The sequence below is a fragment of the Gekko japonicus genome, unplaced genomic scaffold (assembly GCF_001447785.1).
Source record: "Gekko japonicus isolate JY-2015 unplaced genomic scaffold, Gekko_japonicus_V1.1 scaffold74, whole genome shotgun sequence".
Classification (NCBI taxonomy): Eukaryota; Metazoa; Chordata; class Lepidosauria; order Squamata; family Gekkonidae; genus Gekko; species Gekko japonicus.
The window spans coordinates 2,057,423-2,080,398 of NW_015167059.1; the positions used below are offsets into that span (position 1 = coordinate 2,057,423).

The 22,976-nt window shown below is 47.6% G+C and overlaps 1 protein-coding gene across 2 annotated transcripts in view; it reads left to right on the forward strand.

The window, feature by feature from the left end:
• The window catches only part of ADGRL3 (adhesion G protein-coupled receptor L3), a 643,333-nt gene that overhangs the window by 577,659 nt on the left and 42,698 nt on the right, over positions 1-22,976 (forward strand). For both annotated transcript variants that reach the window (XM_015412493.1, XM_015412494.1), the window contains exon 20: positions 14,559-14,684. In XM_015412493.1, coding sequence (XP_015267979.1) covers positions 14,559-14,684 — 126 coding nt within the window. The remainder of the gene's footprint in view (positions 1-14,558; positions 14,685-22,976) is intronic.

Here is a 22,976-nt window from a genome sequence, read left to right on the forward strand (position 1 = left end):
CCTGATTAAACCTGGCCGGGCATTGTGTATGTGCCCTTCAGAGCCCTGCGAGAGACAGAGAGAGGGAGAGAGAGAGAAATTAAATGTGTTTGCTATGCATGCCATGCACCCTGCAGAGAGAAACATCAGCTAGATAGATCCATATATAATTTGTGTGCGAGAGAGGGAGTGTGGGTAGACAGGCAAAGTGATGTAATTTCCAAAAGCGAGGCGTGCCTCCTTGCGATCAGACTGTCGCCTACTGTGTGGTTCTTTCAAATGTCTGCTTGTTTGTTTGTTTTCGGCTGTGGCCGCAAATACTTTTTCAAGAGGGGACCTTGCTTTTTTTTGCAGAGCAGAATCCCCACTTCACTTATGGTAACGGTGGGCACTATTCTTCTGCCGCACTCCTGGTTGGAAGCAGAAGAAACACTTTTAAAAAAACTAATCTGGGTTGACGTCATCTTGCAATTGTGTGTTTGTGCAGTGTTTCTGTAAAAGGAATGGTTTAGGAGTTTGGCAATGCACATTTTGGTTGTGTCAATGCAGCGGAGGGAGAAAGGGAACCGCATACCATCATGGACACACCTCCATTTTCAAGCAGAAGATCCTGCAGGCGGACACTGCTGCTTGTGTTTTGTACTCCCGAAATATCTAAGTGTTGGGTTAGCTGGTTTGGTTGATCCAATAACCACTGACTCTTTAGCAGAGTGTAGGGGGCGCAGTGGCTCTGAGTTGAAGACGCTGAGTTGCAGATCAGAAGATCAGTAGGTCAGCAGTTCGAAATCCTAGTGCCGCGTGATGGAGTGAGCTCCTGTCTCTGGCCCCAGCTCCAGCCAACCTAGCAGTTCGAAAGCAAGAAATTGCAGGTAGATAAATAGGAACCGCTCGGTGGGAAGGTAACAGCATTCCATGTGCCTCGGCATTTAGTCATTCTGGCCACATGACCACGGAGAAGTCTTCGGACAATGCTGGCTCTTCAGTTTGGAAACAGAGATGCGCACCACCCCCTAGTGTTGGATTCGACCAGCTTTCAAGCAAGAGAAACCTTTATATAGCAGAGTGCATAAAGCTTCTAGCCCAGGAGCGCATCCTATAACAACCAGAGTAACAAAGCTTAGAGTGCCACAAAGGTACACAGAGCCACATTTTCAGTTTAACGGACTAACACTAGCCTCTTTATTCTAGAACTGTAATCTGGGTCGGAAAGAGGAGAGATAGGATAGAGTACTACACTTACTAGCTAAGGATGGAAGCCGATGGCAAGAGGGACATCTGCTTCGTGGTGCCAAGATGAGGACACACAGCGCATCCTCCCTCTTAGTGCATGCAGGAGGAAGAAGAGTGTGAGAGAGAACGGACAGAAGGAAGGAAGTTGTTCCCTGAGATCTTCATTCTGCATATCATAGGGATAGTGACAGGAGAGTTAACACAGGAAGGAAAGGTCAGCGTGACTCTCTAGCTATCTGTCTCTCTTGCCAGGATGTCTGGAGGCTGAGGCAGGGGACAGCGCCTTCACCTCCAACACTAAGCCCTCTTGGAGAAGATACAGTTGTGGGAATGGCTGACCCTTGGATATTTCCCCCCCCCCAGTGAAAAGAAGATCATACAAACATAAGAATCCTGAATCCCACTGATTTATTTTTGAACAAAGAGTCCCCGTCTCTTTTTCAAACAGCTGCCGAACTACCACCTCAGGCCTAGTTTGTTTGTTTTTAACATATAAAGCAATACACATGCTACATTAATACATGATCGATTACCTCTCCAAATAATGACAGTTTTTTGTTTTTATCTATCAAACAAGCTATAACTGAAAAAGCACAAAATCTAATTATTTCTCAGATATTGAGGAGTTCGGGCAGGTGGTTTGATTCATATACTCAAAAAAAAGTGTACCGTGTCTCTGTAAACATATTTTTCCTATTAGGGTTCTCAACTTGTATTAATTGTGACCTTATTCTGGACCATCAAGTTCCCTATTTTATCGTATCACTGTGCCAAAGTCGGTATATTCTTAGTATTCCGTTGTTGTGCCAGTATTATTTTACCAGTGAATAGGAGATGGGTTAATAAATCCTTCCTCGACTCTGGGAATTCTGGCCACAGATTTAGTAAAAAAGACTCAGGGTGATTTCCCACAAGCGCTGCTCCACGCTCACTCCTCCCTTTTGCCCCGATAGTACGTGTCCATTTCACACAAGCTGCTGCGCGGCCGCATTTTGCCCCGCAGCTTCATGCGATTTTCCCCACGTCTACTCAGTCCTCAAAAAACAGGATTGAGTCCAAGTAGCCCCCATGGCCGTACAAGGGAAGACAGTGCAGGGTGGAAGGCGGAAACCACTTCTTCCCCCTCACAGAACTTTGATTTGCACTGTGCAACCAAGCGTTTTTTTGGGGGGAGTCTCTGATATAACCTCTCTGACTGAGACAGATAGTGGACTCCCACATGGCTGACATCACATATATAGTTTAGATTGGTTGAAAGTGTTGGACCAAGACCTAGGAACTGGCTTCAAATCTCCACTCATCCCTGCAGCTCACTGGGGGACCCTGCTGAGTCATTCTCTGTCAACCTTAGTTACATCACAAAACCATGGTGAGGAAAAAATGGGGGAAGGAAGGACAGGGGGGAAAGATAGTAGGTTTCATCATAGAGTTTCCAGTTCTCAGTTGGGAAATACCTGGTGATTGGGGAGGTGGAGCCTGAGGAGGGCAGGATTTGGAGAGGGGAGGGACTTCATTGGGGTACAATGCCGTAGAGTCCACCCTCCAAAGCAGCCATTTCCTCCAGATGATCTCTGTTGCCCGGAGATCAGTTGTAATCCCAGGCGATCTCCAGCCACCACCTTGAGGTTGGCAGCCCTATGCATTGGCAAAACCAGGTGGGATACCTTGAATGCTCCTCACTCCCCCAGAATCTGGAGGTCCACGTAGATATTTCCCTTTAAAAAATACGCTGGAAATATCCATTCACAGATATAGTTCGGCACTACAGAAGGCTGGATGTGGCAGATGTTGTAATCCTGCCAGCAGGGTAGCCGTATTTGTCTGTTTTAGCAAAATGAAACAGAAGTGCACTGGCCTCTGAAAAACTAACAATAGTTTTCATGACTCAGAGCTTGCCTGCGGTGTGACTCATTAAGGTTAATGCTGGAATAAATTTTGTTAGTCTTTAAGAGGGCACTGGACTTCTGTTTTGTAGAGGTCGGTGTGTGTGTGTTTGTGTGTGTGTGTGTTTGTGTGTGTGTGAAGAGTTCTCGTGCTTTTTCACCATGGAAGACAACCAAAGAACATCTGGACTTTCCTGGTTACCATTTTTGTTGTCAGAGGAAAGCTGAGCTTCTGTGATCCCCCTTCGCCTCTCCGGCTCTAAAGAATCCAGGCAGGCATGCAGGTGTTTCAGCTAATGAGCTTTTCTCTCCACTGGCCACCGTCCAACAGGCTTTGTTTTCTCATCCCTTAAAACGTTGGCCTCAACAGAAAGTGCTTTTTAGCATAGGAACGGAATGGGCGCTGGGGTACATTGTCGTCCCTAGCGTGGATGAGCTCCTCATTCATGCACTCCGCTTTTGTGGATTTCAGTCTGAAGCCAAGCTGTCTCCAGCACAAGTGAGAGGAGGGAAAAAGGTTTTGCCTGTGCTTTGATGTCCCATAAAGTTTTTCTCCTCAGTGGTACTGAGCCTGTTTTGGTGTCTCTGTATGGAAATGGTGGGCTGTCCCCATGCCACGTGTTGTTCGCGACTAACATGAAGTTAACCCATGCCATGGTATTCCCCATTACTGTGTTGGGTATGAAAGTTGGGCATTGAAGAAAACTGACATGAAGAAAGTTGATTCATTTGAAATGTTGGACTTTGGTGTTGGAGGAGAGTCTTACCGTGGGCCATCAAAAAGAAAAATCGTTGGGTTCTAGATCAAATCAGACTTGACTTGGATAGCTGTGGGTAGCCCAGTCTCATCACATCTCAAAAGCTAAGTATTTGGATGGGAGACAGACCACCAAAGCATACCTGGGTTGTGACATGGAGGCAACCAGTAGCAAACCACCTCTGAATGTGTCTCGCCTTGAAAAACCCACAGGGTCACCATCAGGGTTATTTTGAGGCAGGAACGCACAGGAACAGAGTTCCGGCTGGCTTCAGAGTTGGCCACACCCACTACAGCCAAAACCTCTGTGTGCGTGGCTACGGAGGGAAGGCCTGGAGAGCGACCCCTCCCCCCGTCAACTCCGAGGGGGGGTGGGGAGCCCTGGAAGGATCGGGGAGGCATTTAAATACCTCCCCGTGCCTTCCCCGGCCTGTCCAAGGGCCGGCTTGCCCAGGCAAGCCAATGGAAGGCACAGGGGTGTGGTCAAATATGCTAATGAGCTGTGCTGTCAGGGTGTGGCCTAATATGCTAATGAGTTTCAGAGTTGATTAAATCAGGACAGATGTTAAGATAAAAAAGTAGGGAGGGAAAATATTCCTCTGGATACAATAGAAGCCCCCAAATGCAGATTGGTAACAGTTACTCAAATCAAATTGGAGAGCCAGTTTGGTGCAGTGGTTACGTGCGGACTCTAATCTGGGAGAATTGGGTTTGATTTCCCACTCCTCCACTTGCACCTGGCTGGATGACCTTGGGCAAGCCATAGTTCTGGCACAGCTGTTCTTGAAAAAGAGCAGTTTCTGTCAGAGCTCTCTCAGCCCCACCTACCTCATAGGGTGTCTGTTGTGGGGAGGGGGAGGGAAAGGACTGTCAGGACCCACAGCCAAACAACGGAGCACACACTTCCAAGAAAGGTTTTGCTTTATTGTTAGTACTATGGTTGCAATAACATGGTCACTGTTAGGAATGATCAGCAAGGAACAAGCATACAATGATATAGAAGATTCAAGAGGTGTTTCCCCCCCCCTACCTGTGGGCCAATTGCCCTGTTTCCCGCAGGCAGGAAAGAGTAACCGATGACCCAACCGATCCAAGTCTGAGAAACTAAACTAGTCTCACGGTTAATTAAAGTGGAGACACTACACAGGCATGAATACAAGGTCAGAGATAGCAAGGGGAGAAGCGAGAGGGAAGGAATGTGGCACCAACTTGTACACAGGTCAGGCAGGCAAACTCTAGGCTAATAAACAGTATGGCAGCATAGCTAGGGTTGCCAAGTGCTTTTTGAGCCGCAGTGGGGGACTCCCGGCTGGTGGCTAGAGTGCGCGCGCAAAGTGCGCACACATGTCACCCGGAAGTGACGTGACGACGCCAGGCATGTTGGGGGCGGGGCCATAACCATCCGAGGGAAAACCATAGAGTTTTCCCTCGGATGACCGTGGCCCCACCCCCAGCGTGCCCGGCGTGGCCGCGTCACTTCCGGGTGACGTGCACGTCAGGGTGGGGTTCCCCCCGGGGCCCAATCCGGCGGCGGCGGAGAACGGGCCTCCCTCGGGGGGACTTGGCAAGCCTAAGCATAGCTGACAAGGAGTTTTTAAGTTGCTGTGAGACTCTGGGGTATAAATCCAATATCTTCTCTTCTTCTCTTCTTCTTCACTGCCACCTCCAATATTTTCAAAGTTAACGGTCTCATATTTTAAAAAAAATTTATTATTACATTTCTACCCCGCCCTCCCCGTGAGTGGGCTCAGGGCAGCTTACAATAGGGCACCATGTGCCAAAGCATAAAACAACATAAGAACAGGATAAAACAATCAACATTAAAGTGCTCAGTGGTTACAATCAAAATTTAACAAGATGGAATCAAATTTGCAAGATAGACACAGCGAAGTCATGGTTGATCTTCATGGGGCCACCCCTCAGGTCTACCAATGGTGGTAGTGGTAGTGGTAGTGGTGCTTTTAAATATGAATATTTAAAAGCAAAGAGAATTAGGCAGAAGAGATCTCCTGAAAGTTAAGGAAGCGGTAGAAAAAGAAAAATGAGCACTGAATAACTACACCAAGAAAAGAAAAGCAGTTTCTAGATGAAGTGTACAAGGCAGACTTATTTAAGGTTACAGAAACAAAAGAAGATTGCCAAAAGATTGCGATCAAAACTCACTTTGGCAACTGGAAGAAAAAGCACTTACATGGGCAATATTTGAAAGACATAGGGAGTAAAGAATCTAGGGGAACACCACTTTCATTGATCTGGGGGGAGGAAACTGAAACCCACAGAAGGTAGAAGAAGAAGAAGAGATTGGATTTATACCCCGCCCTTCACTACCCAAAGGTGTCTCAGAGCGACTTACAAACTCCTTTCCCTTCCCCTCCCCACAACAGACACCCTGTGAGGTGAGTGGGGCTGAGAGAACTCTGACACAAACTGCTCTTTTTCAAGGACAGCTGTGCCAGAGCTTGTGACTGACCCAAGGTCACATCAGCAGGTGCAAGTGGAGGAGTGGGGAATCAAACCCGGTTCTCCCAGATTAGAGTCCACGCACTTAACCACTACACCAAACTGGCTCTCTGTCAGGTACTGAAATCCTTGTTCCAAATCAGTCAGTAAGACTTATTAATTAACTGTGTCAAAAGCTTCAGCTAAAAAGAACACGCTGCCCCTATCCATTTTCAGGCCAGAGATCTTCCACCGCTACTACCAAAGCTGTGTCTGTCCCATAACCAGGTCAGAAATCAGACTGAAAATGGTCAAGGGAAGAATCCTCATCCAGGTGTGATTAAGTACCTCTTGACACTACCTGTGCAATCACTGTGCTCCCCCTCTCCGCCACAGGCAGGTTGCTATTTACCAGGTCTTCTTTTCCCAGTGAGGGCCTTTCCAATAAAGGCACACAATCACCCGTTTTAATTCCCTCAGGAAATGACCCTGAACCATGGAGGTATTAATTATGCTTGTCAGAGGTGTTCTCAATTTGTCCTGGCAAGGTTTAATTAACCAAGAAGGAGAAGAATCAAGTTTTAAGGTAAGTGGCCTTCACAACTCCAAGGACACTGCCGACAGGGGGATCGGTCTGAAACAATCCAGAGGCCTGCGACAAACGGATGCTTCCAAACTAACATTCAAATCAAAATGAAACCGTGGCTCACAAGCAACGTTCCCTCTAAGCTGAGTTAGTGTGAGCTAGCTCGCCGTTTTTTAGCCTCCAGCTCACACATTTCGGTCTCGGCTCAGGAAGGATGGCTCCAGGGCAAACTAACTGATGCAGCAGCCAAATCGCTCACTCACAACTTTAATGCCAGTCGCTCACAAAGTGGAATTTCTGTCACAAGACTCCACAGGTTAGAGGGAGCATTGCTCACGAGGTGGCTTGTGGGGGGTAACCCAGCTCCCACCACTAACAGGCTGACAGGTCTCATGGCATTCTCAGCATAGCAGCTGTGGACTTCCTTGGTGGTGTCCACCCAAGCACTACCCATAGCCGGCCCTGCTTAGCTTCCAAGCGCTGAGGAGCCTGAACTGTTTAGGCTTTTTATTTCCAGATAAAAATTGTGACATTTGACTTTTCAGCTAGTCTGCCTGAAAAGCAGGGGGTAGTGTCGGGAGGTGCCGTCATGTCACGGCCGACTTACGACGACCCCTGGTGGGCTTTTCAAGGCAAGAGACGTTTCAGAGCTGGTTTGCCATTGCCCGTGTCCACATCACAACCAAAAGCAGGGTATATGAACTAAATTTCATGCAATATGCGTTATGCTTTATTAACCAGTTGCAGCTTCTGTATGTTTACCGTAGATGCTGCTAAGGAAATACCTGGAGGTTTTGGGGGTGGAGCCTGAGAAGGGCGGGGTTTGGGAGGGGAGGGACTTCCGTGGGGTCTAATGCCATAGAGTCCACATTCCAAAGTGGCCGTTTTCTCCAGGTGAACTGACCTCTGTCACCTTGAGGTCACTCGTAACCCCAGGCGATCTCCAGCCACCAACTGGAAGTTACAGTAGCCAGAGCGATCACGGGATGGGTACACGAAAAATAAACAATAACAACCGTGATATAGAAAAGTCAATTCAGTTTTTCAAGTGTTTGAGAATATTAATACATTTCTCATTGAGAAGGATATGTATGCCCCTGTGATTTCACAGAAGTTTATTCATGTTTATCAGACACTTGAAATATTGAACTGAGTTTTCATAATTATATCACGGTTATTATTATTTTTCATTTATTACCACCTGGAAGCTGGCAACCCTAGAGGCTGCAGATTAGGCTGTGTTTTCCCCCCCTTGTGGTGGTGGTGGCTATTCCGTTTTATCTACGTCATCCATTGCGTCCTTTTAACACTGGCAAATTCCTTTTCATTCTCTCCATTATTTACCCACTACATCCAAGACACTAACGAAACGTCGCCGACTCAGGGAAGATATCCCTAGGAACAGTGCCTGCCGTCCTCTCCCAATCTGTCTTCGATTCACTAATTACTCGTGCTTGACGCCTCTTTTCTAGGTGTGAACCTGCTTTCCGCTAACACTTTCTAACCTGCATTTCTCCAGTTTTTCCCCTCCAATGAATCCTGCCAGACTATATTACAAATCCTGGCGCCGTCTCCTAGCAGTAATCCATCTAGAACCCAGCATGGTGTGGGGGTTAAAGAGGAGTTACAGAGTAATAGCAGTAACCCTCCCATTTTGTCTCATGGGTGGCGGGGGAAGGCTGCCAATCCGAAAGAATTTCTTTGGGGATTTCTCGCAGAGCCTCGCTAACAGCTCTGAAGATTCTTCCTCCCACACAAGGATAGTTTCTCAAGCCCGCTGAGCTGGAGTCTTTCGTACTTTCTAATTGTTCTCCAACCAGCTTCTTCTTCTTCTTCTTCCCAGACTGAATTTTGGCAGCCCCGCCTTCACTTTCCATGCTGATTCTGCAAATTGTTTCTTCTCTTTTCCTTTTCCTTGAGACAACTGAAGCACAGCAGGAGCGGAGCGTCTTGTGTTTCCTTCTGTTGTCTTTTAAGCGCTGGCTTCCCTAGTTGAAAGGCGTTTCAGGCACTTTGTCTGATCGCAGGGCCGACAATGCCTGCCGCCTCAGCAACTTTCCTTATGTACTCGTAGAATCTCTTTGTATCATAATTACTGTCTCTCACTAATTTGGTGGAGGGTGTTACCATCTCTGATTCTAACCCTGCGTGTTTGGGCCACTTCTGTACAAACTTCTGCTGCATTAAGGTTCACTTTTGTTCTCGCGCTGCTGTTGTGACGTCCTTCTGCCGTGTGTTGATTCTTTTTTGTTTTGTTCTCATTTTTCCAAAAGACAGCATTTCCCTGAGTGGAAGAAAGGAGCTGGAAATGGTGCCTTGCTTTCTGGGACAAAACTAGGGTTACCAACCTCCAGGTGGGGCCTGGAGATCTCCCGGCATTACAACCAATCTCCAGACTATAGAGATTAGTTCCCATGGAGAAAATGGCTGCTTTGGAGGGTGGACTCCATGGCATTCTACCCTGTTGAGGTCTTTCTCCTCCCCAAACCCCGCCCTCTTTTTGCTCCACCCCCTCGAATCTTCAGGAATTCCCCCACCCAGACCTGGCAGCCCTAGACAAAATAGACAAGAGGAGGGTAATCCTTGATTCAGTGACCACGGGGCTGTTGGGTCCCTATCCCTCTCAGTCACAGTTCAGCAATGGTAGGCTCTTCCCTTCTTTCACATTGTCCCTCCCTCTAAACATTGCTGGATGGTGCTCCTTCTCCATCCTTGGCAGTACATTGCTTCGCTGCTTGATGGAGTGGGAGGCTGGCCATTTAATTTTAAGGGGAATTTCCTGTATTTTATTCATTTTCTTCACCCAAAGAGTGGTCAACACATGGAATTCACTGCCACAGGAGGTGGCGGCGGCTACAAGCATGGGCAGCTTCAAGAGGGAATTGCATAAACATATGAAGCAGAGGTCCATCAGTGTCTATTAGCCACAAGGTATAATAGATAGGTCCTGCCAACCTAGCAGTTCGAAAGAAAGAAATTACAAGTAGATAAATAGGTACCACTTCAGTGGGAAGGTAACAGCGTTCCGTGCGCCTTGGTGTTTAGTCATGCCGGCCACATGACCACAGAAATGTCTTTGGACAGTGCTGGCTCTTCGGCTTTGAAACGGAGATGAGCACCGCAAACCTAGAGTCGGATTCGACTGGCTTTCAAGCAAGGGAACCTTTACCTATAATAGATAGGAACTCTTGGTCTGGGGCAAGTGATGCTCTTTCTTCTTGGTGCTTGGGGAGGGGGGCAACAGTGGGAGGGCTTCTAGTGTCCTGGCCCCACTGGTGGCACCTGGGCTTTTTGGCCACTGTGTGACAGAGTGTTGGACTGGATGGGCCATTGGCCTGATCCAACGTTGGCTTCTCTTATGTTTTGGTGGGTCACCACCCTAGATGGCCATTGGCAGCTAGGAACAAACAGAGCCAAACCCCAACGTCTCTGCCAGTACCACAAAGACCATTTGAATGGGCTAGGTGATGCCCAGCGTTGGCACTGCTGAGCCAGGTGAGCCCTACAGCACTGGCTCATAGCGCCAGAGGGGGTCATTCCTCTTGGCTTGCCCCTGGGTCACTTTAACTTCACAGGCTGCCCCTGTTCGAAAGTCCTTCTCTGGTTTGCTGTATGAACATCTGACACTGCCGTACACCCCGTGGCACTGTTGGCCCATCTGGCTCAGGGCTGAACTAAATGCCAGGGACTCCTGCACAAAAAGTCCATTCCCCAGTTTCCTGCTGCCTGGGGTCATTTTCACTGGAGAAGCCAAGAATCGAACCCGTGGCCTCCTGGATGCAAAGCCTAGTCCTCCCATCAACGATCCATGCCCCCCCCCCATCCTACTACCTGCCTTTCAATCTGCACCTGCCTTTTTCCTTGGACTTCCACTTTATCTCCAACTGGAATGCTTGGACTTCCAAAACGATCTCCTGTGTAGAATTTTGGTATTTTACTTGATGGCACTTAGCATGGTATAGTCAGCAGTTAGAATATCGGGCCAGGAATAGAAAGACCCTCGGTCAAGCCTCCGCCCTGCTAAGTACCATTTTTATCCTGCCCACATAAAATGCCTGCATTCATTGCATCTGAAGAAACAGGCCATAGTCCATGAAAGCTTAGGCTGGAATAAAATTTTGTTCGCTGTTAAGGGGCCACAAATCTAGGCTTGCCAGCCTCCAGGTGGGAAATACAAAAACTGAGGGTCACAGTGTTAGGAAGGTATGCAAAAATGTATAGCACTGTGTATAATGGATGTATGTTCAAGGTAGAACAGTATCACAGTCACTAGTCCCACCGGGACTCTAGTAATTTGCCTGTTTCGAATGCAGTCTTTTTCAAGGACCGTGATGTATATAAAGAACATAAGGCAAAATAATTTCTCTTTGTCAGCACAAAACCTCTTAAGGTAGCAGCATATTTTCTAGGGTCCCATCGGAACCCCTGTGGCAGACATAATAACCAGTGTTCCCTCTAAGCTGAGTTAGTGGGAGCTAGCTCACAGTTTTGTAGCCTCTGGCTCACACATTTTTGTCTTAGCTCAGGAAGGAGGGCTCCAGAGCAAACTAATTGATGCAGTGGCCAAATTGCTCACTTACAGATTTAATGCCAGTAGCTCACAAAGTAGAATTTTTGCTCACAAAACTCCACAGCTTAGACGGAGCACTGATAATAGCTCTCATGTTCTATCAGGTAGCCATCACAGCTTAGACGGAGCACTGATAATAGCAGATCTCTCAAGTTCTGGGACTAATGATTGTGATACTGACAAGGTGTTGTCCGAATATCTGAAAAGAATGTAAACCCGCGCTTTGTTTTGTTTGGGTGAAACCTATTTTTGATAACATTTGACACCATTTTGTATAACAGTACAGAAAAATAAAAAAAGAAAAGGCATAAAATTGATCTTCCTTGAACATACATCTATTAGACACAGTGCTATATATTTTTGCATAGCCTTTAGGTTGGGCCTGGAGACCTCCTGGAATTACACTTGATCTTCAGACTACAGAGCTCAGTTCCCCCTAGAGAAAATGGCTGCTCTCGAGGGCAGACTCTATTGTATTACACCCTGCTGAGGTCCCTCCCTTTCCCAGCCCCTCCCCTCCCCAGGCTCCGCCCTCAAATCTCCAGCAATTCCTTGGCCCGGATTTGGCATCCCTGAACAAGACCCCTGTTACGGAACCTCACAAAGTGACTCTGGTCCCGTCCTTCTCTCCCTTTCCCAAACAAGCCTAGCCCACAACGGTCAGTCGTTGCGAGGACAAAGGGAAGGAAGGAGGCGCCAGATACATTCTTTGGAGGATGGGTGGTTTTAAAATACAGACTGAAACAATGCAGGTGAAAAAGAGGTTTAGGCAGTTTCTCTTGGGGAATTTTTGTATTCGTTTTAAGCAGCATACATACAGAATATACTTTAAAATGCAATTTCAACAGACGGGCACACAGACAGACACTTAGGTCACTCTTCTAACGGGTTATCGGATGAAACGTCATCGCATGACAGCTCACGCAGGGTTCCAGGTTGCAAGCTATGGGCTAACTGCTGAGGGCCAAGAACCCTGAGGCTCATGCAGAAGGGTTGCACATACAGACAGATCCAGGCCAAAATTCCGGAGGCCTCCCTTCAAAAATGGATGTGGACAGAATGGAGCGGGTGCAGAGGTGAGCGACAATGATGATCAGGGGCCTGGAGACCAAGCCCTGTGAGGAAAGGCTGAGGGACCTGGGAATGTTTAGTCTGAAGAAGAGGAGGCTGAGAGGGAAAGTGATTGCTCTCTTGAAGTATTGGAAAGGCTGTCACTTAGAGGAGGGCAGGGAGCTGTTCCTCTTGGCAGCAGAGGAGAGGACTTGCAATAATGGGTTTAAATTAAGGGTGGGAAGGTACCGGCTGGATTGTTGAGCGGTGGAATCCGCTGCCTGGGGAGGTGGTGAGCTCCCCCTCACTGGCAGTCTTTAAGCAGCGACTGGACAAACACTTGTCAGGGATGCTCTAGGCTGATCCTGCACTGAGCAGGGGGTCGGACTAGATGCCCTTCCAACTCCGCAATTCTGTGATTTACCAGCAAACAGGGCAGTGCCAGATGCTAGTTCCAGCTGCCTCAGCTGCTCCCCTTCCCCACTTCTACAGGGGGAGGTTTCTCAGAGGATTGGTCTTATGAACAGCTAATAAGGAACTAGTTTGTGCCTGAATTCCAGTTATGGGGGGGCAAAGACCAGTGTGGGGGTCACATGCCTTACTCCCCTGTGCATGAGTTTAAGAGAAGCATTGTACTGGACCAGAGCTGAACAGCAGGGCTGTTTTTATATTCTTGATTAGCGATCTTGACCCCCATCTTCTCTCTGAACAAGGCCCAACACTCCAGAGACATGTCTCTTTCTTCTCAGAGGTCCTGACTCCCTAGGTTGACACAGGCCTCTTCCAGGACCAGACAAAGTAGGATCATGATGCTGCTCAGAGAAAATAGGTTTATGGCGCGATTGTAAGCTGGTCTTCTCAGAATCCTACTTGGCTCTGTTGAACGGGGGCCTTTCTCCCAGGAAAGTGTTAATAGGATTGCACACAGTTAATTGGCTTTGGATTTCCTGCACTGAGCAGGGGGATTGGAATAACTGACCCATATAAGGCCCCTTCCAGGAAATGGCACAATACAGCAGAGTCAGCAATTGAAAAATAAAAGAAGGAATGGCCTTGAATAATTGAAGGGGAGGAGGGGGAGCCAATGGCCAGGGAGAGCCACGTCAGACAAAACCAGAACGTTCCACCGACACCGTCATGCCCCCTCTTGCATGTCTTTAACAGGCTGCCAGTTTTTGCACACCGGTGGGGTGACAACAGTGAAAGATTACAGGGTGGGTTGGGTTCTTTGCTGCCTCTCACAAAATGCCAGTAGCAGTTTACAGGACATCCTGGTTGCTGGCGCACAACCTGAATTTCCCAGCACGCAGCCAAGGAAATACAAGCCCCTCTGTGATTACTGCCTCATTTCATGTGATCGCTCTTCATCTGTGTTCATGGTTGTGGACCAGGCTTCTTCTCCATTTCAGACATAGTGAAGTTGAACATATTGATGCCAAAGGCTCTTGGCGATGCAGTCGGATGCTGAGTTAAGCCCTTCTAGATCCATTGTCTTCAATGGACAGGCGCAACTGTGCTTAGTTAGGATGGTGCTGTTGGTTATCCAGGTGGGTTGAAAGGTCCCGCTTCTGCAAGAGGGCAATAATGTAGGAGTTTGCGGCCTGAACGTGCACAGCCATTGAAGGCAAAATGCAGAGTTGTGTTGCTGTGGTTTTCCCCTCAGAAAAATGGAGAGAGTTGTGTGCATTTCTGTGTGTCTACGACTTCTCTGACAACCTCGCCAGAAAGCAAAAATGTTTTTATCCAATTGCCAGATCATATAAATCTTAAAGTGTTATTGATTTTCAGTCGTAAACTGAATGACCGGTTTATTTTTGCATTGCTTTGATGAGCCTGGGCGGTTGCTGAGGTCTGAAGTTATCAGCAAAAGAATAGCCTAAGGCGTTCCCTTACAAAGTCGTAAACGTGTGTTAAAGCATAAAATTGCCAATTTTATCAGGTATACCCAAACGGCGGCCATTTTAACGATCTCCTTCCCCAATCTGTGTAGAATCATACAAATATTAGTTTACAAAGCCAAAGAATGGGTTCCTCACTAATGAATGTTGCCATTTAATTGCTTAGGTACGTAAAGAATATGGGAAATGCCTGCGTACACATTGCTGTAGTGGGAAAAGTACAGAGAGCTCCATCGGCTCAGGGAAAACGTCTGGGTCACGAACTCCTGGAAGATATTCCACAGGCTCACAGGTAAAGCATGCCATTGTAGCTTGGAACAGAGTCCGAGCAAGTTTGTCGCTGTGCCAAAATAGTTATCTGCTCAGTCTCGATCGTTAGAATTCATTTCAATACCTGAGAGCATAACTGTGCTTATAATCAAAGTTTCATTTCTTCAGAACTGAAGAATGGGTTTCCCGCTAACCAATATTGCCCTGTTATTGCGAAGGTACGTAAGGAGTGTGGGGAAATGCTTCATTTCATTTGTACTGTAATTGACGGAGGACATGGGTGAACTACACAATTGTGTCTGACACAGGGCTTCCACTGAAAATTGCCTCCCTGAGTCATGTTCCACCCCCCACCCCCCAATAATTCCAATAATGTGTAGAATTTCTTGGCAGTCACATTCAGCAGCCATGCTTAGCTTGTTCAGTGGCAGTGCGCACAATTAGACTGTTAGCCAATCGGTGATTCGTTCATTTAGCATCGAGCAACTTAAACTTCTGCCAAAGCTGCCTATTGGTCAGAACCTGATGCACAGCTAATGGAGGGGGGAAGGTGGCAAAAATATCTACACAGCGTAGCTGCCAAAGGGAGAGGAGAAAGAGTGGGTTTTCCTTCCCTCCCTTCCAAGCAGAGCAGGGACAGAAGCCATACTTCTGAGCTCCCCATTGCATAAGGGAGAGAAGAAAGAGCTGGTTTCTCTCCATTTCTCTGCCGTTCAATCCAACAACTTGAGGTAGGGAGGAAAGAAAGTAGATCAGCTGGGCTTCTGGTCAAATACACACAGCACTCAGTTTGCGGCAACTCAGCGAGTCTGGGGAGATGGCAAAGTTTCCATGAAGGGAAATTGGAAGGACCTGGCTTCCCCCTGATCGGCCTGGATCCCCTCCCCCTGAAACGAAGCCTGGGTACAGAGTAAAATTTCCCTAGCAGGAGATCACACTGAGCGCCCTCATTAGCTGGCAATCAGCGCCTGATGGCTTCAAGAAGCCTGTTCCCGCAAATACACTCGAACAGGTCAATTGCTTTGGCTGCTTGAAAGGAAAGTGAGCTCAACTGGCAGGTGTTCAAACATCCCCACCCTTTTCTCCCTTCCCTATTTTGGTGTAGTGGTTAAGTGCATGGACTCTAATCTGGGAGAACCGGGTTTGATTCCCCACTGCTCCACATGCAGCTGCTGGATGACCTTGGGCAAGCCATAGTTCTGTCAGAGCTGTCCTTGAAAGGACAGTTTCTGTCAGAGCTCTCTCAGCCCCACCTACCTCACAGGGTGTCTGTTGTGGGGAGGGGAAGGGAAAGGAGACTGTAAACCGCTCTGAGACTCCTTTGCGTAGTGAAGGGTATAAATCCAATCTCTTCTTCTTTCTTTGTCTCCTTTTCTGTCCAAATTTACATCACAGTCTCCTTTGGGCATGATGCTCCCTCTTTTGAGAGCGGTACCATGAGCTGGTATTTAAATCTGAGAATGAAGGAGTGAATGAGTTAATTAATATTTTGCAAAGTCCCCTCTCCAGGAACTCCGCCCAGCCATCCCCATTTTTCTGGCCACTCTCTCTATGGCATACCACAATCTTGTCATAAGATTTTGGGCGCTTTATCTTTGGGGAGCAGAGGAAATGTAAGTAGTATGAGTTGCCAGACTTAAGCAACACGCTCAAATAAATATTTGAACTTAAACCTCCTAGTGAGAGCAGATGGATCTTGCCACTAATACACGTATCGGAGGCAGCGTTCCCTCTAAGGTGAGTTTGTGTGAGCCGGCTCACAGCTTTTTTAGCCCCCGGCTCACACATTTTCCTCTTCGCTCAGGAAGGAGGGCTCCAGAGCAAACGAATTTATGCAGTAGCCAAATTGCTCACTCATGACTTTAATGCCAGTAGCTCACGAAGTAGAATTTTTGCTCACAAGACTCCACAGCTTAGAGGGAGCATTGATCAGAGGTACCCTGCAGTTTCCATTTTTCCATTTATTTATTTCAGATTACATGACCAAAGGTCTCAAGCACATGTATGAAATACAGTTTATGTTTAGACAATCAAAATAAAGTTAAAACAGTGAGCTTCTCCAAATTGGTAGGATATAATCAGTATAAAACATTCCGAACATATTGTTTAAAATAGTTAAGATAAATAAATATAAGCTTTTCAGTGGTGTCCACTATTTACGCTTCAATGCTATTATAGTTGCTAAATACCTTGCTACTGAAGCAGTAATTGCCGGGTTAGTATCTATCAGCAAATAAGAAATCACCCATGACTCAAGTGGAAGATGACCACATCATGCCAAGCCCTCTCATGCGTCGATTTCCTCGCAGTGGTACCCTGTAGCACGCATCTTGCCATTACGCAGAGCCCAATCACCTTTTCCTAATATATCTAGAACATTCTGTTTACTTTTAAATCTCATCAGTTTATTGGAGAATAAATGAAAACACTCTGCAGCAAGTGGGGAAGAAGTGAGCAGGACTCTAGAGAGGTGGCATATAAATTCCGGCTCTTTTTGTAGCAGGAACTCCTTTGCATATTAGATGACACACCCCTAATGTAGCCAATCCTCCAAGAGCTTACAGAGCTCTTCTTACAGGGGCTACTGTAAGGAGGATTAGCTACATTAGGGGTGTGTCGCCTAATATGCAGAGGAGTTCCTGCTACAAAAAGAGCCCTGCGCGCCCTAACTAAATTGTGTAATAACAGGCGTGGGCTGGGAGGGATTCAAGATATGATCCTTGGTGTGCAGAAAACGGCTTTTGCAAGTACCTAAGATCAGAGGTCATTTCGGGGGGGATCGCAGTCCCCCCGGGTGAGGTGCGGGGGGCGGGGCACATGACGAAGCCCCGCCCCCTGCTTCCGGCCGCGCCGCTTCCGGCCCTCATTCAGCCAGGAGGAGGCAGAAGAGGTGTGGGGCTTCCTTGCACTCCCGCCGGCCTTGCAGGTCCACCGCCGGGCAGTGGAGCTGCAAGGCCGGCAGTGGCCGGGACCGTTGGGGGCGGGGTGTGTGGCCTTATGACACACTTCCGGTGATGTCAGGGGGTGTGGCATATGCTAATGAGTTATGCTAATGAATTCCCCTAGCTCTTTTTCTACGAAACGACCCCTGCCTAAGATGCCCTTGTTTTGATCCGCGGAGGGCCTGCCAAGATCGGCCTCCCACCTGTGGGTTTAGACCCTCCCACCCTGTGCTGCCATGAGGTCTTCCCTTCCCTTTAAACCTCACCACCAGTTTTTTCATCTGTATTTTTCTCCTCTGCTACCGCTTTTACAACAGCCAGGGAACTACGTATTCCTCCAGGAAAACCTCGCCCTGCGCTTTATTTACTCTTGAGTTATTGAGAGCATTCCCAGGCGCCATTATTCGTTTATAGTGCCAGGTTTAGCTTCTTATTCAGTAGGGTACCAGAGCAGATTTACGATGAGCAGTTCATATAAAACGGAGCAGTTTACTACTTAATCAATAGAAGCTAAACACAAATTTACTCTGTATTGCTAATAGATGTAATTATATCTGACACTCCACCAATTATATTTTGAACTAAAACATGCGGGGTGTAACCATTAAGTTCCTGGGAAAAGCGGCCCGCAATCTGCGTTTGTTGCCGAGGCAACATTGTTAATTCGTAACAAGATGTGAGCCAAGGAATTTCCACAGGTACTCCAAAGCTGCTATGCATAGGCAGAAGCGACTGTCGGAAGTAAAACAGACAGCCCAAATGCTTCCCTTGACCCCGCAGCACGCTTGGAGGCCTAGGCATGCTGTGCTTGCCCTTAGTTGGCTTCTCATGTTGAGAAAAATAAGAAATGTGCCATGTGATCCTACACATGTGTCTCTGCCCCTGAGAAGGATTCCAAACCCATTCAGTGCTTTCCATTTCCTGAGAAGTGAGTCCAAAGATAGCATCCTGCATAGGGATGCCAGATCTCCTGGTGGGGGCGGGGGGGTCTCCCACTGCCAGGCCGCACCTCTCCCCCACTGGCCAGTTGGCCGGCGGGGGGGAATTACCCCACCCCCAAAAAAGGGAGGAATACTGGAAATTAGAGTGATGGGCCTATGTGACCCGGAAGTGATGTGGACACATCAGGGGCGACGCTCTGTTTTTTGGGCAAAAACTCTATGGTAGAAGCTAATTCTGCCATGGCGTTTTGCCCGAAAACCAGAGCGTCACCCCCGACGTGCCTACATTTCTTCCGGGTCACGTATGCACGTCGCTGAAATGCCACGTGTTCCTCCCTGCTCTCGGTAAGCAACCCCCCCTCCGACTGGTCAGACAGATCTTGCAATCCTAATCCTGCACCTCATGGCTTAATTGGATCTTTTGTATTCAAAACAAGGTGGCTTCATGCTGTGAAAAAAAGTCTTAGAAAAAGCAGAGTACAGGGGTCCGAAATATTTGGTTGCAGAAGCCATAAAGCCCATACAGTAAACATGTGACAGACATTTGTAAATTTACAAGCCCTACTTTCCAATAACTACTAAAAGCTAGCCCAGTTCTGACCAAACTGATTTCATCATTGGCTTCCTTCTTCTACGCCGACATTATAATTAGTAAGTTCATGCACGGTAGCTTACCCGCACCATTTATTTTCTTGTTCAGCCAATGTGGGTGAAGCTACTATTCTACAATACTTTACATGAATTATTCTGGCTGGGGGAAACCAGATATGAAATCATTTCTCGATAATTAGGTGGTTCTGTCTTTAGTGCAAGCAAAAATAGGAAGGGATCTAAACCAAATTACCTTACAGCATTAATCTGCTGCCCACATTTCTTAGCTATAAGGTATTTCTTAGCTATAAAGTGTGTGGAGGGGGGAAACCTGTTTTCCTCTTTTTTGCATTTCCAAGACGTGGATTTGTAGTATCCCTGTAGTTTTGCGTAGCATTCCTAGTGTTCTTTACCATTTTGTTGCAGCCATAAAATGGGTTAGTGCATGAGAAGCCGTTTCCACATTTCCAAATATCAAAACAAATAGATTTCCTAGGATCGTGCCCACAACTGATTATGTATCTCTATTTTTAAAAAGAAAAAGAAAAGATGTTCTGTATTTCAAACATCAGGGGTGTGTGTGTTTTTAAAATCTTGATATTACTGTTTTCCCCCAAGATAAGGTTCTAACACTGATTGATTCATTTCTCAACTGGATTTGAAAACAGTTCATCTCACGGTAGCAGCTGATCAGTCATCCTTCTTGTACTGTCTTCATATAGTCAGTGCGATTTTGCAGGAATGTGTGAAACGGTTTCCAACCTGCCGGGGACAGCCGCTTCGCTGAGAGGCGGGGGGCTGCCACCCACTCAGTGCACATATGGGAAATAATGCGCTTCCGGTCCTTTTGCAGTGCACTTTCGCAAGTGGATTTCCCCATTTCACACAGTGAAATCCAGTTTCAGAGTGCATCGGGAGTGGATTGGAAGTGTGTTATTCACCATGTGTGAAAATGCCCTGTGTCTCCTGCCCCAGGCTCCTAGTCCTTATTGGTCCTTTCTGCACTTGGATCTCATCCCTGGTTTTATCAGAGTTCAACTCAAGACACAATATCTGGCATTTATCCCTGGTTATAACAGCATCTGTTTATCCCGGGACAAGTGTGGGGCGAATCCGGGGTGACCTCAATGTAATGTGGAAACAAAAAATACCCCGAGATACTTACAGGAGTGAAATTTCATGTAGTGTAGAATGTAAAAATACCCCGAGATAATTACAGGGGTGAACTCGCGTTTAGTGTAGAATGACAGTTCGAGGACAAGGTTGAACCAGGATTTAAGGTCTAGTGCGGAAAGGACCACTGATCCTCACTGACCTTGGTCCGCATGTTCTGTTGTCCTGGGGGGGGGGAGCAGAAATCGGTACAAAACCTTGACATTCCATGGACACACCTGAGACCTCGACCCTGAGAGACCGCAACTCTCTGATGCCTAGATGTCTGCTTAGGAGGCTCTTTTCATCTCATCGGAGCCGGAACATGGGATTAAGGTGGACCTTTGGTCTGAGCCCGCCAAGCGATTCTCATTTCCCCGGGGGGATCAGTGCACATCCTGAATAGATAAGAAGTCTGGCTTGCTCCTCTCCCAAGCAGTTTTGCCATTCTCCTGTTACTATAGTGAGTCGTCTAGCCTGCCCGGAACAAATACGTAGGAGAGAATGGCGGAAACGTTCCCAGTAAATAAATAGCTTGATGGGGACAGTAACCATTTTCCTGTAGGGAAGGTCGTTTACAAGCTGGCCACAAGATGAACAGAGGCAGCTCCGCAGTCTCTACCATAGCTGAGGGGAATATACTACTCACCAGTGCTACCTCTAAGCCGTGGGGGTCTTGTGAGCAAAAATTCTACTTTGTGAGCTACCGGCATTAAAGTTGTGAGCAGTGTTCCCTCTAAGCTGAGTTAGTGTGAACTAGCTCAGTTTTTTAGCCTCCGGCTCACACCTTTTTGTCTTAGCTCAGGAAGGGATGGCTCCAGAGCAAACTAATTTATGGAGCAGCCAAATGGCTCGCTCACAACTTTAATGCCAGCAGCTCACAAAGTAGAATTTTTGCTCACAAGACTCCACAGCTTAGAGGGAGTATTGGTTGTGAGTGAGTGATCTGGCTACTGCATCAATTAGCTTGCTCTGGAGCCCTCCTTCCTGAGCTGAAACAAAAACGTGTGAGCCGGAGGCTAAAAAACCGTGAACTAGCTCACACTAACTCAGCTTAGAGGGAACACTGCTACTCACCCCTCTGTAATGAAACATGGGCCAATTTAAACATCACAGGGTACACAGGTTGGGTCCAGTGTTGGCAGAAAAGAGTGGATGGCTTTCGGGCCCTCCACTCATGTTCTGTGGACAGCCTTTTCCATTTTCTTTTTACTGTGTTTTCATTTCAGATTCTGGTCAAACCAAAAGTGTGGCATCAATAGCGCATGGCAGTGCCATTACGTGACCGAGTCTATAATGTGCACAACCCAGGGGTCATTTCGTAAAAAAAGAGGGGCAGGCGCTCATTAGCATAACTCATTAGCATAACTTATTTGCGTATGCCACACCCCCCCTGCCATCACCGGAAGTGTTTGTCAGAAGGCAACACCCACCGCTAGCTATTGGGGGGGGGGAAGCATGCAGATCTGTCCTCACAGAGGAGGGAGAGCTTGTACCTGAATAAAACTTGGTCTTAAAGGTGCCACCGGACTGTTTTGGACTGGGGGGCCAGGGAGGGGCCTCTGCAGCTTACCTGCCTGCTTCTTGCTCTGACTGAGGGCTGCTGGGAGCAGGGGGTGGGGCTTGTTGCATGTGCCCGCCCCCTGGGCTCTTTCCTGCCGGAGATCCGCTCCTGTGCGCTCCTGCAGGAAATGACCCCTGGCACCACCTATCACAGCTGACCCCCACCCACCCACTATCTTGTGCCACTCCTGGCCCCACCCAGCAAGCAGACCAGGCAGAGATCAATGGATTTTGCAAATGAAACTAGAAAACAAGGAAGTGTGTGTCACTCTAGGATTTCTGTCTCTACGCTCATCCCCATGATCCTCACCCAAACCTCAAAGCCATCTCTCATTGGTGGTAGCCACATTTGTAGGTATGGCACCAGCACCTTCTCCTAAGGAACTACATGTTTTGTTTTGTTTTGGAGCCACAATACAGCAGAAGGTTTTCTGGCATACCACCTACTTCAGTAGGCACCAATGCTCCCTCTAAGCCGTGGAGTCTCATGAGCAAAAAATTCCAATTTGTGAGCTGCGGGCATTAAAGTTGTAAGCGAGCGATTTGGCTCCTGCATCAATTAAGTTTGCTCTGGAGCCCTCATTCCTGAGCTGAGGCAAAAATGTATGAGCCAGAGGCTAAAAGACTAGCTCACACAAACTCAGCTTAGAGGGAACACTGGTAGGCACCCCCAAGTCCGTGGGTCTGGCCAGATCTTGCATAGGTGTCTGGTACAAGGGGCATGATCTCTTACCGATCAGGATTTGCAGAATCACACCACAGAGTACTGTTGCCTTCTTGCCTTGCTTGGAAGGGTCTGGCTGTCCACCCTTGGAAACAGGATGCTGGATTAGATGGCCTGATCCAGCAGAACTTTTTTATGTGCTCCTAAATTGGACTCTTAAGAATTCAGGGCAGAGCTCCCCAACATGGTATCCGAGGGCAACATGGTGCCCACTAGTACTTCCCTTGGCGCCTGCTTTTGAGAAAGTGGGAAGGACCATTAGAAGGCGGGGCTTGTTTTTTGTCGTTGCCTTCATTCGAATGAAACCGTTTTCCACCGGAGGATTGAGACTGCTAAGCACCTTGGGCTTTCCGTAGTCAGTGTGTGCTTCCACTCCCCCCTTCAGGCTTTCTTTCCTCCCG